This window comes from Mytilus trossulus, chromosome 11, assembly GCF_036588685.1.
Source record: "Mytilus trossulus isolate FHL-02 chromosome 11, PNRI_Mtr1.1.1.hap1, whole genome shotgun sequence".
NCBI lineage: Eukaryota > Metazoa > Mollusca > Bivalvia > Mytilida > Mytilidae > Mytilus > Mytilus trossulus.
Genome location: NC_086383.1, coordinates 27,340,330 through 27,356,292, shown reverse-complemented (window position 1 = coordinate 27,356,292; position 15,963 = coordinate 27,340,330). Strand labels below are relative to the sequence as shown.

General features: G+C 30.6%; 2 protein-coding genes across 3 annotated transcripts in view; one reads left to right on the top strand and one right to left on the bottom strand.

The window, feature by feature from the left end:
* LOC134690943 (FAS-associated factor 2-like) overlaps nt 1–15,963 on the bottom strand; it is a 49,053-nt gene that overhangs the window by 8,144 nt on the left and 24,946 nt on the right. The gene's annotated exons all lie outside the window — the stretch shown is intronic.
* Nucleotides 1,023–13,686, top strand: LOC134690942 (sperm microtubule associated protein 2-like). Of its 2 annotated transcripts, XM_063551117.1 has the most exons (5): nt 1,023–1,166; nt 1,255–1,318; nt 4,009–4,073; nt 8,363–8,426; nt 9,551–13,686. In XM_063551117.1, exons 1-5 carry the CDS (start codon nt 1,148–1,150, stop codon nt 10,098–10,100), a joined length of 762 nt encoding a protein of 253 aa, XP_063407187.1. In that variant the 5' UTR covers nt 1,023–1,147; the 3' UTR covers nt 10,101–13,686. The 2 variants fall into 2 exon arrangements, with proteins under 2 accessions (XP_063407187.1, XP_063407188.1); XM_063551118.1 differs by lacking the exons at nt 1,023–1,166; nt 1,255–1,318; nt 4,009–4,073 and adding an exon at nt 7,011–7,147.

Below are 15,963 nucleotides of genomic sequence, written 5' to 3'. Positions count from 1 at the left end.
AAAATGATCGCAGGGACCTTATATACTAAGTTATGTTAGTATAGAAAGTCCCTGATGATCGTCACGTCATGCAGACAAATATGATATCTCGATGAATATTTTTTTAACATTGGGGCAATATTTACACTACTTATAAACAAATGTTATACTGTCTGTATTATAAGGGTCGTCTGAATTTTTTTCATTGATATATTGCCAAAAAATATTGTATACAAATACAATTATCTAAGTGATAGTAACATTATTTCTCCCGCTTCAATAATATTGTTTTACTTCTACACATGTATCTTTTTTTATTTGATCTTTTTCTTCTTCTTTCTTTTTTTTTGGCGGGGGGAGTAGGTTTTTTTTTTTACCAGAACTTCAATATAGCAAGGATTTGTATAGTTAGACTATAAAATCCTTGAATATAGTAACTCTAGCTTTTCACTTTTTAATAATAATGTTTTACTTCTATCTTCTTTGTTTTATTATTTTATTTTTATCTTTCCTTTTTGCAGCGGGAAAAAGGGGGGGGGGGGGGGGTAGTATTTTTCCAGAAATATAGTTACAATTTAGTTTTCCATTTTTCAATAATATTGTTTTACTTCTATCTTCCTTATTTTTTTGCGGGGGTGTAGTATTTTTCCAGAAATAAAGTAACTTTAGTTTTGCACTTCAATATAAATATTGTTTTATATTTATTTCTATACTCATCTTTTATTTTATTTTGTTCTCTTTTTTTTGGGCGGGGTAGTTTTTTTCAGAAATATTGTATTTTTCATCTATCCCGTCTGAGAAATATAATACGATTGTGTTACAATTAACCAATATGATTCTAACTGTGACCGGCTATTTATTTTAAACAATCCATATTTTCGCGTCAATTTATTAAGATTATCTAGATCAATACTTTCAATATTAGCTAAATGTCTACGTAAAACTACTATTTACACAATGGAAATAAATTCTTATTAAACTTGTTAAAGATTATGGGTCCTTTTAAACATTGAAAGGGCTTTAATCATTGTACGCTTGTGTCACTTGATCAGCTGATTGATTGATTGTGGGATAAAACGGCTTAGTGATAATGAAGTGAAATTAGCCAATGAAAATAATTGAAAGCGAGTCATTGACAACGTGAGGCTTGACAACAACGCGGGAAAAGATGTCGGATACAGCGAAAGGTTTGTAAATACAAATTTTAATGTCAAATTATTCTTAAAATCATCAATAAGATATCGATTTTAAATGGAAAATTTTATTTATTTTTAGAAGAACGGCGAATTGAAACCTTGGCAAAGCCTAAACGTGTACCAAGTGAATTTCAAGATGACAGGTAAGAAATCGTAAGATGTAAACATGACAAAAAAAAGGGGGAGGTAAGCCACGTGTTTGTTGACAGTCTCAAACCACAATATTAATGTCACCTTAGATCTAAAGATAGTTGCAGATACTGTCTGTTTTCGTCTTATAAAACACAGATTCGATTTTCTGAGTTTGCAGACAAGGTGAAAAATGGTGTACCGTACTTCAACATGCTATGTGTAGACTGTAGTGATCTGTAGTCCAAATAATTATTAGGGAGGTCTGGCAAATGTATTTTTTTTCTTTTCTGGAACTTCAAATAATTATTGGGGACGTCCGGCAAGTCTTTTTTTTTGTGGCACGCACAACGGCGCCCCAGAAAAAAATATAAAATAGCCTTGCCAGACTCATAATTATTTGGACTATGCTATTGGGTAGACCATTTTTTTACATTGTACATACCTTGAGATGGTGGTATGAGCAAGCCTTCCTATTGTACACCATATAATATCTAGAGAATATAGATATCATTACAAGCCAAGAATAAATTTAACATAAGTGCATGTGACGTGTACACGTGATCTTTAATAAGGTTCCAATAAAGTCAAAATATAGGACGCTTCCTAATTGTCCCTCTTTTTACCTTTCCTAAGTTTACATCTAAACTTTGCCTTTATTTTTCAAACCTATAATCAATAAAGAAAATATATTCATTTAAACATACTTAAGTGGGGGTAGGAGAGGTCCTGATACCGAAACCCCAGGCTTAAAAACACAAAATCCAGAGGTCCTGAAAAAAATTAATTCCCGGGACCAGAAAGGGTCAATCCTGTAATCCTGAGCTTGAATAAAACATCCGATTCCTGAGTCCCCACAATGGTCCTTTAATTTGTCTCTGGCATCTGAATACAGATCATGCATGCAACCCCCTGCACTCAGGCCAAAAACAAGACTAAGAAGATGCTTCTATTGCAGTCTGCACCAAATATTTTTCCAACTTCTAGTCCGCAGACAAATATTCAGACATTTTCCTTTTGTGTCTAAACAGAGTTTTGAAAAAGTTTACTAATCCAAATAGAATTTTACTTGTCTAGTGCATTGAACTTACTCAACAGGTAAAGGTGCAGGCTGCTATTGGGTGCCCATTTAGTGAAGAAAGTTCTGTTTTCATGTTTAGTAATACATTTGTAGGTATAAAAAAAAGAACAGCTCTCCTGTTGACAAGCTTTATGATTAAATACTGTTGTTAACACCTGTTGATATTTTTCTGAATGAGTTCCTTCAGTCAGATAGCATTATTCTGGGTATTTAACATATATCATGTATATAATTATCCGTAATATAAACAAGTGCAGAATTTTATCTCTGAATCTAAGCAATGAAGTGATGTGGGGGAGATTGTAGTTTTGTTCTCTTAATTTAAAATAACTGATTATGAATAATTGTCGGAGCATGTTCAACACTTTACATTCATCTGATTGTAAAGATGTAATTAGAGTGTCTGATTTTTTTCGTAACTGAATTTTAATTGATTCATATGGGGCACCACTTAGGACTTTTTAACAATAAATAAGTGCGAATTAATTTTTTATAAAAGTCTGAAAATTAGTTCCTCATTGAAAATCATAGGTTAAGAATGATGGGTAACAATATTGGTGAAAAAATCTGTCAGTGGTAACATTTTTGTCTTTTCAATTCATTATTTAAAGTAACCTCTTTTGGCACCCTGATGACAATTAATAATCTATAATCACTTCAGCATGTCATACATGTACATGTATGTGTGGGACGTCTATATATATTGTTTCACAGTGGGGTCTAAATGACTGGGAAAATGTACAGTTTATTGATTGTTTAATAATTACAGATATGTTGCATAACATTTCAACTAAATTCAAATTGTTAAAGTTCATGCAATGGAAAGTTTTAAACTAAAGGAAATATAATTATATTGAAAAAGAATTAAATAGATAGATCTATATCAATTTTGGATTAAAAGCGATGTATCTGAATGCTAATCCACTTTTAGCCAGGTAAGACTCTAAATAAATCATATCTTTTATATACATACCTATGTTAATAAATAGAATACATATATATTCATCTTAAGGTCATACATACAGTTCTTGTGCAAGTCTGAATTTTCAATTTCTTCTTAGAAATCATAATTTTCTTAGTTTTAACAGATTTTTATAAAGAAAAAAATCTTGTGTCTTTGTATTTTACCTCCAATTGTCAAATTCCCCCATCAAAGGGACACAACTTTTGCTTTTTGTATTACATTGTGATATATACTGCCTTGTAAGGTTGGCAGGGATGCTTCCAATCAATCACTGCATATTATTGAACTTTTTTTATCATTATTGGACTGCCGTACTACAGACTCACCAGGCGTTGGTGCACTTTCGTTTATAAATTTCATTATCATTATCTATGCTTTCATTTTGGCCTTTTGCATTACAATGGATATTTTAGACCCCGATCCTTCCTAGTTACAATCCCAAATTTCTCATCTCAATTCACATTGGAGAACCTACCTATTTGATAAATTTTCAAATGTTCACAAACTGAATTTTAACAAAATATTTGCCACTGGATGTTACACAAACAAAATGTGAGAACTATTATGGTGACTTATTCAAGAATTTGGAGAAATAACTATTTTAAGGAAAATCAATCGCAATGCATTTAAAAATTTTTTATTTTATTATTCTTTTTTAGACGGTCTGTTTATTGGATAGAGAGTAATCCTCCAACACCTGGTCCTAATGGAGTAACAGTTATAGGTAAGCTTTCCAGACAAATGTTAAACAGGGATCCAGACAAAGATTGGAACAAGGGACTTATTGAATCAGAAAACACAATATGATTGTCTATTGGGGACGTTGTCCTGATCCTTGTGGTCATCAAATTATCAAGCACAATTATACACAATTATATTTTTAACGGAAAAAACAATCAAAATACTGGATCAAGTGTTTTGAGCATAATTTTTGTACTCGAGAGTAAAGTTTACCTACCAAGACCCAGAGTCTCACTCATTTTTGTGTTCACCCTATTCCCTCAGTTTTTGTTTGTGCAATCTACATGACCTATAGTCATTCTAAAGGTCAGTAGCAACAAAAATGCAAAGAAGGCAACTGCCAGTGGAAGCCATGGGCGAATCAGACATGTGGCGATATCTAGTTAAATGGGTGCAAAACATTTCAGCAAAAAATTTTAAACTATATGGGGACATTTTTAGCGTCGACAATTGATTTAATCTTCATTATGTATTTTAATGAACTTTATATGTTATATATTGTGTAGTCTCTATCAGGCGCTATACTTTGGTGCTTAAACATATGATCTTTTTTTTGGTAAAATGTCCTATGAATGCGCTTAATGTCCTCTGCCAAGTTAAATGTCATCCATTACTGAATCAAATGACAAGTGAAGATGTATTAGAATCACATTAAAGAGGACGCTTGCCCTTTAAATGCACCTGTTGGCAGTTTGCCTCTATTCAAGTGCATGCTATTCTGATTTTTTTTTTTTTACTTTTATTGGTATATATATATATTATCTTCCTGTTGGATTGATGATGCTTAAGGTGGTACCCAACACTTTCACTAAAATCAATTTGGCTCGTTTAATTTTCATAAAATTTGGGCAAAGTATAAATTTTACTTTACCAGTACCCTTTGACAAAAATATAAAAAATTTCAAAAAATTTGAACCAACCAATTTATCAGAAAAATTACACTGGTAATTATATAGAAGTTTGACAAATTCTCATTTTGATCATTGAGAAGCTTAATATTCCTGTAACAACGCAATATAATTACAACGTTTAGCTGATTTTACAGAGTTTATTTATAATCTCCCTGTAGTGTTAGGTACCACCTTAGATTATGAAAAAAAAAGTTACAGTGGGGAAAAGTTGAGCTTGCTTGCTTTTATTGTCTGAGAATTCTCCCCCCCCCCCCCCCTTTCAAGACATTCTTGCTATGGGCCTGAAAATAAATATCATTCTGTACTACATCTATTGTTGAAGGCCATTTAAATTTGATGACCTATAATTACAAAATCCAAGTCATTTGGATATTTATCTCAATGGCAATTGTACCAAATTTCCTTATTTTTAACAAGCATTAACCTGCATTATTTTTTATTCCAATCATGCCAATAAACTCTTGACTTGTACTTAATTAAAGTCCATTTTTTTCTGAGTCAGGACCTTGATCTGTGCATAGCTGTTTAAATTAAATTATGATACAAAACATGCCCTTTGTAGCATGATAAAAGGTTAATTAATTTAATATTGAATATACATATATTATTTTGATACAGCTTATAACACTGGTAAAATATAAAACAGTGTTTGGATATTTGTAGACAGGTAATCAATATAAGAAACAATTATTTAAATACCTACTACAGGTACAATTAAAGGTAAAAATTAGATATACATGTACTGATAAATATCTATTGGTTTTCCATTTAAGATTACAAAATTAAGTCTTTTTAAGTGGTCCAATATTTGAACTGTTAAGGCATACATGTTCATTAAATGAAAAAGCAGACAGAAAAATTGATTTTTATCAAAATAACTGGCTGGGTGCTGTATAATAGTAGACAATGGCTGATAAAATATTTAAAATATTTATTTTTTAAATAGACATGTTTCAGATTTCAGTATTCAGATATTATAGAGACTAAAACACATCTGTTATATTGATTGATTGAAATAGACGATTGAATACATTACACTGAATAATTAAATACACAATTAAAACGTTTGTCACCTGATCAATCAGCTGTTTTGTTAGCGGGTATATATATATATATACTGTAGAGAAACATTGTATTTCATCCACAAGGTGTTGATTATAAATGTTTAATTAAGTGTAAATTTCCTGTCAGATCAGAGCTTTTGATCTTCATAATTGCAAACTATTTTGCAAATTTATTTATTGGTGTTTGTTTAATGTCCAGTGGGAAATATTTAATGCATATTTTGTTCATTAATGTCAATTTTGAGCTTTTAATTATTTTTTATGCATGACCTACGATAGTTATGGGGCATTTTTTTTTGTATTTAGTTCATTTCATTCATCTGTCCAGCTTCAGGTTAAAGTTTTTGGTCAAGTACTAGTTTTTTATGTAGTTAGGGTCAAATCAATTTAGAAATTAAGAACTCATGTCTCATGTTCCCTATGATGTGATCTTTCTAATTTTAAAGCCAAATTAAAGTTTTGACATCAATTTCACAGTCCACTGGACATAGAAAATGATAGTGCAAGTGGACACATGCATGTTTCATTTTTATTTCCAAATTGTCTGTCACAATATTTTTGTATCTTTTATAGCACTATCTCATTCAAAAGTTTAATTGATTGTGCAGTGTCCAGTGGCGAATAGTTGATGCATCTTCTGTTCATGTGCAAAAAAAGTTAAATTGATAAACCTATCTAACTGAAGCATTTATTGCAAAACAATTGATCAGTATATGAAGCTATCCTTAAGCACTTTCCCGTTGGACACAAATTATAAAATCGATATTTAAAAGCTATTAAAATATTTTATGGAATTAATTAAACAATATATATATTGACTTAAAACTATCATTAGAATTTGTTCAAACATGTACATCATCCAAAGTAATAAAAGGCACCATATCTATATTAAAATTCACTAGAGTGTGAAATGGAAACCTTTTAAATCTCCAATTATGGCCATTTGAAATAGGAAGACTTGATTAAAACCAATAAAATAATATGGATCAATTTGTTGACTTACTTCGGGTGAAGTCATTAATATAAACATTTTTTCAATATCAGATGATTTAGAAGTTGCTAGGGACATTAATGATCAAAAAGTAAGTTTTATTTGAACAACATCAATTTATTATATTTAAATAAGGACTAATTAATAGTTTTTTTTCTGTGCATGAAATTATCTCAAATTCTATATGCCAGCTAGGGACTTTACGGTGAACAAAATGAAATGGTCTTAATTAGCACTGGATAACAAATGTAACAGTTGAACATTTTTTGTATATGACATTTCCTTATAAATCCTATATTTAAGTTGTTATCAATTGTCGTCAGTTTGTGTTTACCATATCATGTTTACATATCCCTGGTTTAAAAACACGAAATCCTGGGCTTAAAAATACGAAATCCTGAGATTTCGAAAAAAAAGGAATCCCGGATCCCGAAAGTGTCAATTCCGAAATCCCGAGCTTTGGAACACCCGATTCCCAGAGTCCTGATAAAGGTCCTATCCCCCCTGATATGTTAACTCAGATATATTTAAAGAATGATGATAATAGACAGATGGACAATTTAGGGATGTCAGGATTATAGGCCTTTATTTTTGTAGGATGCAGGATATCAGAACTTGACTTATTTTTTTCTGTATCATGCAGGGAAAGAATGGCTTATTTTTAATTCAGTGTTTATTTGCTGTAAATTCATGATGACATGAATTCTCCTACCCCATCCATCATTTAAAAATATCAGCATGTTGTCATTCAGTAGCTTGAAATCAAAAGAGGGACGAAAGATATCAAAGGGACAGTTAAACTCATAAATTTAAAACAAACTGACAACGCCTTGGCTATAAATAAAAAAGACAAACAGACAAACAATAGTACACATGACACAACATAGAAAACTAAAAAATAAACAACACGAGCCCCACCAAAAACTAAGGGTGATCTCAGGTACTCCGGAAGGGTAAGCAGAATCTGCTCCACATGTCGCACCCGTCGTGTTAAACAGTCAGTGACCAATTATTCAAATGTTAAAATTGGCAAAAATGATCATTTAAGATGGGCTTCCCTATGAAACGTACTTTATCCATAAAGATGATTTAACAAGTTTTTCAAGACAGGAAATTTGTAGATTGAAAAGACAAGGTATAATAAGACCTGAGCGAGTCAACTCTTGAACACCTTTTACCTGAAGCTAATATCCACGGTCTTATATAATCCATCTTTCCTTCTAGAATACAACAAAAGATAACATATTAGTATTCACAAATCTGTAATGTATGTTTTTATTATAAAGCTTAAATTGTATCTTTTCAGTGGCCACAAAAAGAGTATCAGAGTTGGCGCAGCACCGAGTACCTCACCAGTATAAACATGATAGGTAATTAACATAATATGGTAGAATTGCTTTAAGCTTGGGGCAAAAAATATAATTCTTTTTCTTGCCTAAATATCATACCTTAAATTGTCATACATGTACACTGTATCTACAATTTACCTTTACTCAATTAGGGAAATAATTGGGTACAAGCACTGTTTCAAAAACTATATGATTATACCTACATTTGTCTTGCTACTTATATTTTACCATTGGGGAAAATTTTGTACAAAAGAACCTTTTTTTGTCTACAAAAGAATCATCAATAATGATTGAAAAAAGCTTGAAGTTGGACAGCATTACCATGATTACCATCAAAGATTACTGATTATTTTCAAAATACAGCTTAGGCTTATAAAACAATAATTTTACAAATGCCATCAAGAATTGGTGGACCAAAATGAAATATCTCTGACAACATTAGGCATATGTTTAAATTGTTGTAATTACAATCATGTCTTTTCCTAGATTGTGTTACCTACTGTATTAGGTTAGAACTTGCATGTACATGAGGTTTGTCACATGTGGAGCAGGATCTGCTTTCACTTCCATATATTTATATATAGCGTCTGACACCACTCCTGATTTTGGGTGGGGTTAGTGTTGCTTAGTCTAGATTCTGTTTTGTAGACTGCTGTTAATCTTTTGAGTGTTTTTGTTTTTTGTAATGGCATTTATCCCTTTGCAGTCTTCATTTTTCTTCAACAGTTTGTGTTTTCCTTCTGACTATCTGCAGTTCTTTTGGGCCAGAAGGCTTCCTTCACCAATTAAAACTGACTGCTACCAAAAAGCACAATAGTGTTGAAATTGGTTAAAACACCAATCAATCAGCATTTAATCAGAAAATTCTGAATAATCGTTTTCTCTTGTCAGAACATTTTATATCTTATTCTTTCAAAAAAACCAACATAATATGAAGAGTGTAAGCTCCAAAAACAGATACTATACTGTACACTGTTTTTGGGAAGACTTATTAGTATATTGTATTATAAATTGTGTAAGATTGACATGTCATTTGGATATCTTTACTGTTTAATTCATAGATTTGTTTTATTGATACAGGTACAAGGAAAACAAACTCCAGAAAATGAGAAAATGTTATTATGTATTTTTTTTTCATTTTTCAGACCATCACCAATATGGCCAGTCAGACAGACAGCATTAGAACAAGAAGCCTCAGAGAGAATTCACCAGTTATCCATGCATAAAAATGCTCATCCACAGCATGCTTACGACAGAACAGCCTATATTGAAGTGTCACCAGGGGCCAAGAGGGCAGCATCAACGGAACGCATAGAAATGCTTAGCCGACCAAAGATGCGACAAGATCGTTTCGGTATGGATGAGACAGAATGGGGGCAGTATTTTCCTCCGTCTGACGCAGCCAAAAAAGCAACAGCATCTGGAAGGATTGAAAGTTTAGCAGAATCAAAAAGATATCATGCAATGTTTCAGAACGAGAAACCAGTTCAATGGCCTGTTGATGATGGGGCCATGAAAGCAATTGCTAGCCTTGAAATACAAAAATTAGCTCGTCCACGGAGTCGTACTATGATTAAAGACGATTATGATCCTTATAAAGTTCCCATGGCTGCACGTCGAGCTAGGGCAACACCCAGACTTGATGAACTTTGTGTACCTCTGCCAAGAAAAACTAGAGCAAAGAAAGCTGCTTAATTTTAGCTGTTTTTTTTAATCAAAATGTTTTTTTCTAATCATCTTGTAAGAATGAAGTCATTAGTTCATAATGTGCATTTATTTATTTTTTAAGTGTTAGAACAAGTGTGTAGCTAATAAAGTTAGCCAGTTATTGGTGAAATTTGGCATATATTTCTCATGATGAGTTGAACTTAATTTTCATTTTATTACATGTAAATGTTACTTTTGTTATGTTTATTGTGCCAGTTTCGAGAAGTTATTAAGAAATTGTTTTGGCTAGGATACACGAATTTGTGCATTTATTCATTTATATATATGTTAAAATTAGAAGGTTTACATTCTGATTTACTGATTTACACATGACAGAAAATTCATGAAAACCAATGTTTGATGACAAATGATATTTCATTTACAGTAGGAGTTAATTTTAATTATCAGTTATAGATAAAAAAAAAAAAAAATAAGTATTAATGTTGAATTATTTGTCAAAACTTTACATTGCATTGTTGAAGACAGCATGAACTTTATACTATTAAAGGCATTCATATTTTGCCAAATTTTCAATTAATATTTTTTATCATTGAAGGTGTAAAATGCTGGAAACGTATAATAATACTTCTAGGCTTTAACTTGTACCCTCTATATAATCAGCATAGAGCCTTAAAAATGAAGGGAGAGCTTTCCACCATAAAAGAAAGCTTAATAATTATCATATGTCCATCTCTTTTAAAGTATCAGTGAACTCTCGTTGCTATTTTAGTATTTTGTTTGAATGTTTGTTCTATGATGTATGTTTTTGGATCATTTTTTCAACTTTTCTTGCTATTTAGAGGTACTGGTTATTAATAAGATAAAAACTGCGACTATTGGTGCTTATACATGGAAAGATTTTACATTATAATAAAAAAGCATTTACTATTTAAAGTAGTTAGAGTCCTTAGTCATCTTGCATTTAATGCAGTTTAAAATATGTTATTATTACTGCTATTTTCCTAATGCATGTAGTTTAAAGGTTTGGTTGGCTTGCTTGCTTTGCTTGTTTAAATATTTGCTCAAGCATCCAAGAATATTATACAAGCTGAAGCCTAACATAGCTGTGGATATTGCAACTGTAAAACTAAACTACAATGTTTGAGCAAGCAGTTATAAAAAACAAACCAAGCAAGTCAACTAAATCTTTAAACTACATGCATTAGGAATTAGCTGTAAGAAAAAAAACCTTTGTATAGTAAACAGTATGAATACATATGAATCTTCTTGAGTTAAGAAAAAAAAATTATAGATAAGAAAATGTGTAGAAACTTTTAAGCATAATAAGATTTTATTGTTAAGATGTTTGTTTATTTATTATATTTAAGTTTTATACTAGGGTAAACAATAATTATATTATCTTTTTTATGTATTTGACTTACAGATTTTTACAAATTTGATGATTCATATGACATAATATTCTAAAACATAATTTTATTGAATTTGTTTAAACCATTGTCATATTAAAAAGAAGTGTGAATCTTCTTGTCAAGTATTTTTCTTTTTTTCGTTTTTCGACAATTCACAAGAAAATAATGATTGTATATGAAAGAAATTTTGTTATACAACAATTTTAAGTTTTTATTATGTTTATTATGTAAAGTAGAAAATCAAGATTCTTTTTAAAATATATCTTAATTTGCAGTGATTTGATGTGCTATAGGTTAACCTGAGATTTGCTCAAAAGTTTGTACATAATGTTTCCTTATTTAGAATTTCAACTTTAAGCCAACGTATGAAAAATTACTGTAGTAGTATATACATCCTGCAAAATTTTATTCTATATCAAAAATTAATATAATATTAATGCATTGAAATTCCTATAAAATTTAACCAGTTATGAAAAGTATTAACCATATATATATGTAAACAATCAAAAAGTGTTACAGCTGATTTCCTAATGCATGTGGAACAAAACTTTGGTTAGCTAGCTTGCATTGTTTGTATATTGTACAATCATTAGGATAACACCCAATTAAATTCAAACATGATATATACAGGTTAAACTATGCCTATAAAAATTGTTTAAATATGTCAAACTTATTTACAAAACTTGTTTAAACAATTATAATAACAAAGCAAGCAAGCCAAACAAAGTTTTACTTTGCAAGCATTAGGAAATCAGCTGTAAAATGTGTGTGAATTTTAGATGTTACCAATTAATTTTACTGCCCTTGTTTCTCAGTTTTCAGTATTATTTGATTTTTTCTTGCCTATTTATTTGCTATTGTTACTTTTTAGTAGAAGGAATATTAGTTAGGCTGATTGTAGTGTTTTTTTTAGCGATGTTGATTGGTGCTTTCGCTTTTTGCAAACTATTCATATGCAACTGGACTATTTTTTGCATAATTTAAATTAGTATTGTAATAACTTGGCAAGTTTGTGTGTACGCTATCAACCTCGTTTTGCATTTATTACTATTTAAATTTTATTTAAAAAATTCTATAGGTATTATAAAAAAAAAAACTAATAGCTTCCTGTTTCATTTTATTGATGTTTTATATAAAAATAAAAGTATGTATAGAAAAAAGTTTATATTTTTTTAGAGTTAAATATTTTCTTTCAGTATTAAATATTTTGTTAAATGTTTGTTTCTTTTGTTATACATTTGTAAATGAATTGTCTAAAAAAAAAATTGACCTTATGCATTTTCCTTTTGAAATTTATCAACATAATAAATAAAGAAGGTAAATTTTGCTTACAGCTAATTTCCTAATGCATGTAGAGCAAAACTTTGATGATAACACCCAATTAAATTCAGATATAATATATACAGGTTAAACTATGGCTATATATATTGTTTAAAGATGTCAATCTTATTCACAAAGCTTGTATAAACAATTATACAAACAAAGCAAGTAAGCCAAAACAAAGTTTTACTTTGCAAGCATTAGAAAATCAGCTGTAATAGGCTTAAACTGCTTTATTTTTCAAGATTTATCTGTCAGAGTAACCTCCCTTTTTCCTGTAAAGAGATGCATAAGGTCAATGTTTTTCATCATTGTTGTTATATATATGTATTAGGTGTGAACCTCACAGTATTATCAATGCACACAGTATTATACATTATTTCTTTTTTTATAAATTCTATTTCTATTATAGTTGTTTTGGATATTGAACATTTTTATAAGTGATAAATACATTTTTGTAGTTATTTTTACCACCAATTACAAGTTCTGATACAGATTAATATAATTGCAATAGCACAGAAGCTTACAATTTCCATTGAAATCACAGATACATTTTAATGCCCTGTGTAAATATTTAGTGTCACTCAACTGGTTCAAAGATATTCGTACAATTTGAGCTTGTATGTATTCCAATCCAAATTTATGATTTTCTTCAGCACCAGTATAGTTTCTTGTATGTTCCTCCATTAATTGTGGAGCACTACCCATAGGGCATAATTGTGATAATTTTCAATTTAAGTAGTCAGAAGTTTTTTTGGTGGTAAAATTGGAACTGCTTTTAATGACATAGATATATGTGATATTTGTTTTTACATTTACATGGAGAGAGATTTATCTTTGAGTATGTTTGTATATGCAAAACTCAGAATAAAATGTAACGTTGACCTTTGTTTATTCATTATATAGATATAAGATGTGGTGTGAGTGCCAATGGGACAACTCTCCATCCAAATAACAATTAACAAATAACGGTCTAATCTATATAAAAAAACAAGAAACACATATAAATTACAGAAACAAACAACCGTACATCAGATTCCTGACTTATAGGACAGGTGCAAACATTTGCAACGGGATTAAACGTTTTAATGGTACCAAACCTTCTCCCTTTTTCTGAAACAATAGCATGACATCACAACATAGAAAAACACGATAAAATACCAATTGGCAGGCTTAACTCAATCAAAACATAGTCTGAATAGAATCATATGGGATTGTATTTCACCATTTTTGCTGATTTTTAATACTATAAACCTGTGTAAGCCTTGATGGCCAAGTGGTCTTAAAAACTATAAAAATTAAAAGATTGGTTTGATTTACAATGAGACAACACTCCACAATACACAAAATGACACTGAAATTAACTATGGGTCACTGTACGGCCTTCAACAATGAGCAATGCCCATACCCAAGTCAGCTATAAAAGGCCCCAAAAAGAATAATGTAAAACAATTCAAACAAGAACTAATGACCTTTCATAAGCATCAGTGAACTATATCTGGTGTTTACAATGGTTGAAAGGGTCCATATGATCTGGACCTCATGATTCCATGGTCAATTTTGAGTTTTTCTGATATGGACTGTTTCTCGGATATTAGAAACACAATGCCACTTATATTTGGTGTATGGAATGGTTGTAAGGTTTGCATGGTAGGGTCATACAACCTTGACCTCATTTTCATGGTTCAGTAGCCGATTCTGTGGAATTATTTTTTTAGTTGATTATAGACAATAACTGAAGCACGAATAGAGTTCTACCCCCTTATGAAATTTCTTTTTGTGGTAATGATTGTTTCTCAGATACTATAAGTGAAAGGTCAACAATATTTTGTGTTAAGAATGTTGGGTCCACATGTCAGTCTGGTAGATTGTATTTAAAATTACCCCTATTTTCAATAATTATGTACTGGTGAGGTTAATATGAAATAGTTGAAACTGTCGCCATGTGTGGAGCAGGATCTGCTTAGATTTTAAAAGCATCTCGGATCCCCCCCAGTTTTTGGAAGGGTTTGTGTTGCGCAGTCTTTAGTTTTCTAAGTTGTGTTATGTGTACTATTCTTTGTTGGTCTTTTTTAATTTTTAGCCATGGCATTGTCAGTATATTTTCATCTTAATATGAGTTTGTATATCCCTCTGGTATTTTTGGCATCTCTTCTAAAAAAAACTTTAAATATTCAATCATGACCAGTCGTGTCAATAAAGCAGACTGAAGAAACAGCAACAACCTATGTTGAATATATTGGTAAATGTTTTATTGGATTAAAAGTTACTGTGAATTCAGAAATTAATGCAAGGTTTTTTAGTTGTGAAGTTCAACGCAATAATTTAAACTCTTATTTTGATATATTTTATATGAATTAAACAGGATTTTTCTAAAAAGTTGTAAAACTTAAAATCGTATTTAAGTCTAACATGGCAAAATCGCAATAATAAATACATGCAATAATTTTTGAATTTATAGTACTATGGGAAACCAATTTTCATGAATTTATAACGAATTACAAATTTACGATAAGATGTAGAAAGCAGCATTTACAAATGAAGGATCTATGAAAATAATATTTCTTCAACAATCCACAAAAATCGGTATTCAGTAAATAATCGATCCACAGTTAATTAACCCTTTCCCCTGTGGAATTTTTTTTCTTTCATTTTTGATTTGCATAGGATTTTTTTAATAAAAAAAATCATGGGGTTTAAAGTATTACATGTAATGCATTGTGAAAATGAATATTTCATCAATGAAATTCAAATCATATATTCTCATGAATATCCTTTTCATATTGGATATAATTTTTTTAAGTCTGATGCAGACATTTTGTAGTCAAAGCGTTTTAACTGATGTACTTCTCAGGCCTCATAATGGAGTAAAGGGGGTGGCGTCAAAAAGCGTCATCATGTTGGATACAAGATTAATTCGGGAAAGATCCGTTTGCGCCAAAAATGCGTCCTTTTGCGCCACAACTTTTTTTCTCCAAGGCTACGTTTGCGCCACCTGTTTTAAAAATTACATGGTATCATTTGCGCCAAAAATAAAATATACGATTGCGCCAATTTAAAGAAAAATGACTTCTATTTTCTTGTCTTTTGACATATCCCGTATTAAATCTTCAGCAAAGCAATCACCTACTTCATCTGGGTTCAGAAAAGCTAATAAAAAA

Excerpts from the sequence above, each read along its gene's own strand:
- LOC134690942 (XM_063551117.1), top strand. Across the intron at positions 1,319-4,008 it reads AGTGAATTTCAAGATGACAG|ACGGTCTGTTTATTGGATAG; the intron begins GTAAGAAATCGT and ends ATTCTTTTTTAG. Across the intron at positions 4,074-8,362 it reads TAATGGAGTAACAGTTATAG|TGGCCACAAAAAGAGTATCA; the intron begins GTAAGCTTTCCA and ends GTATCTTTTCAG.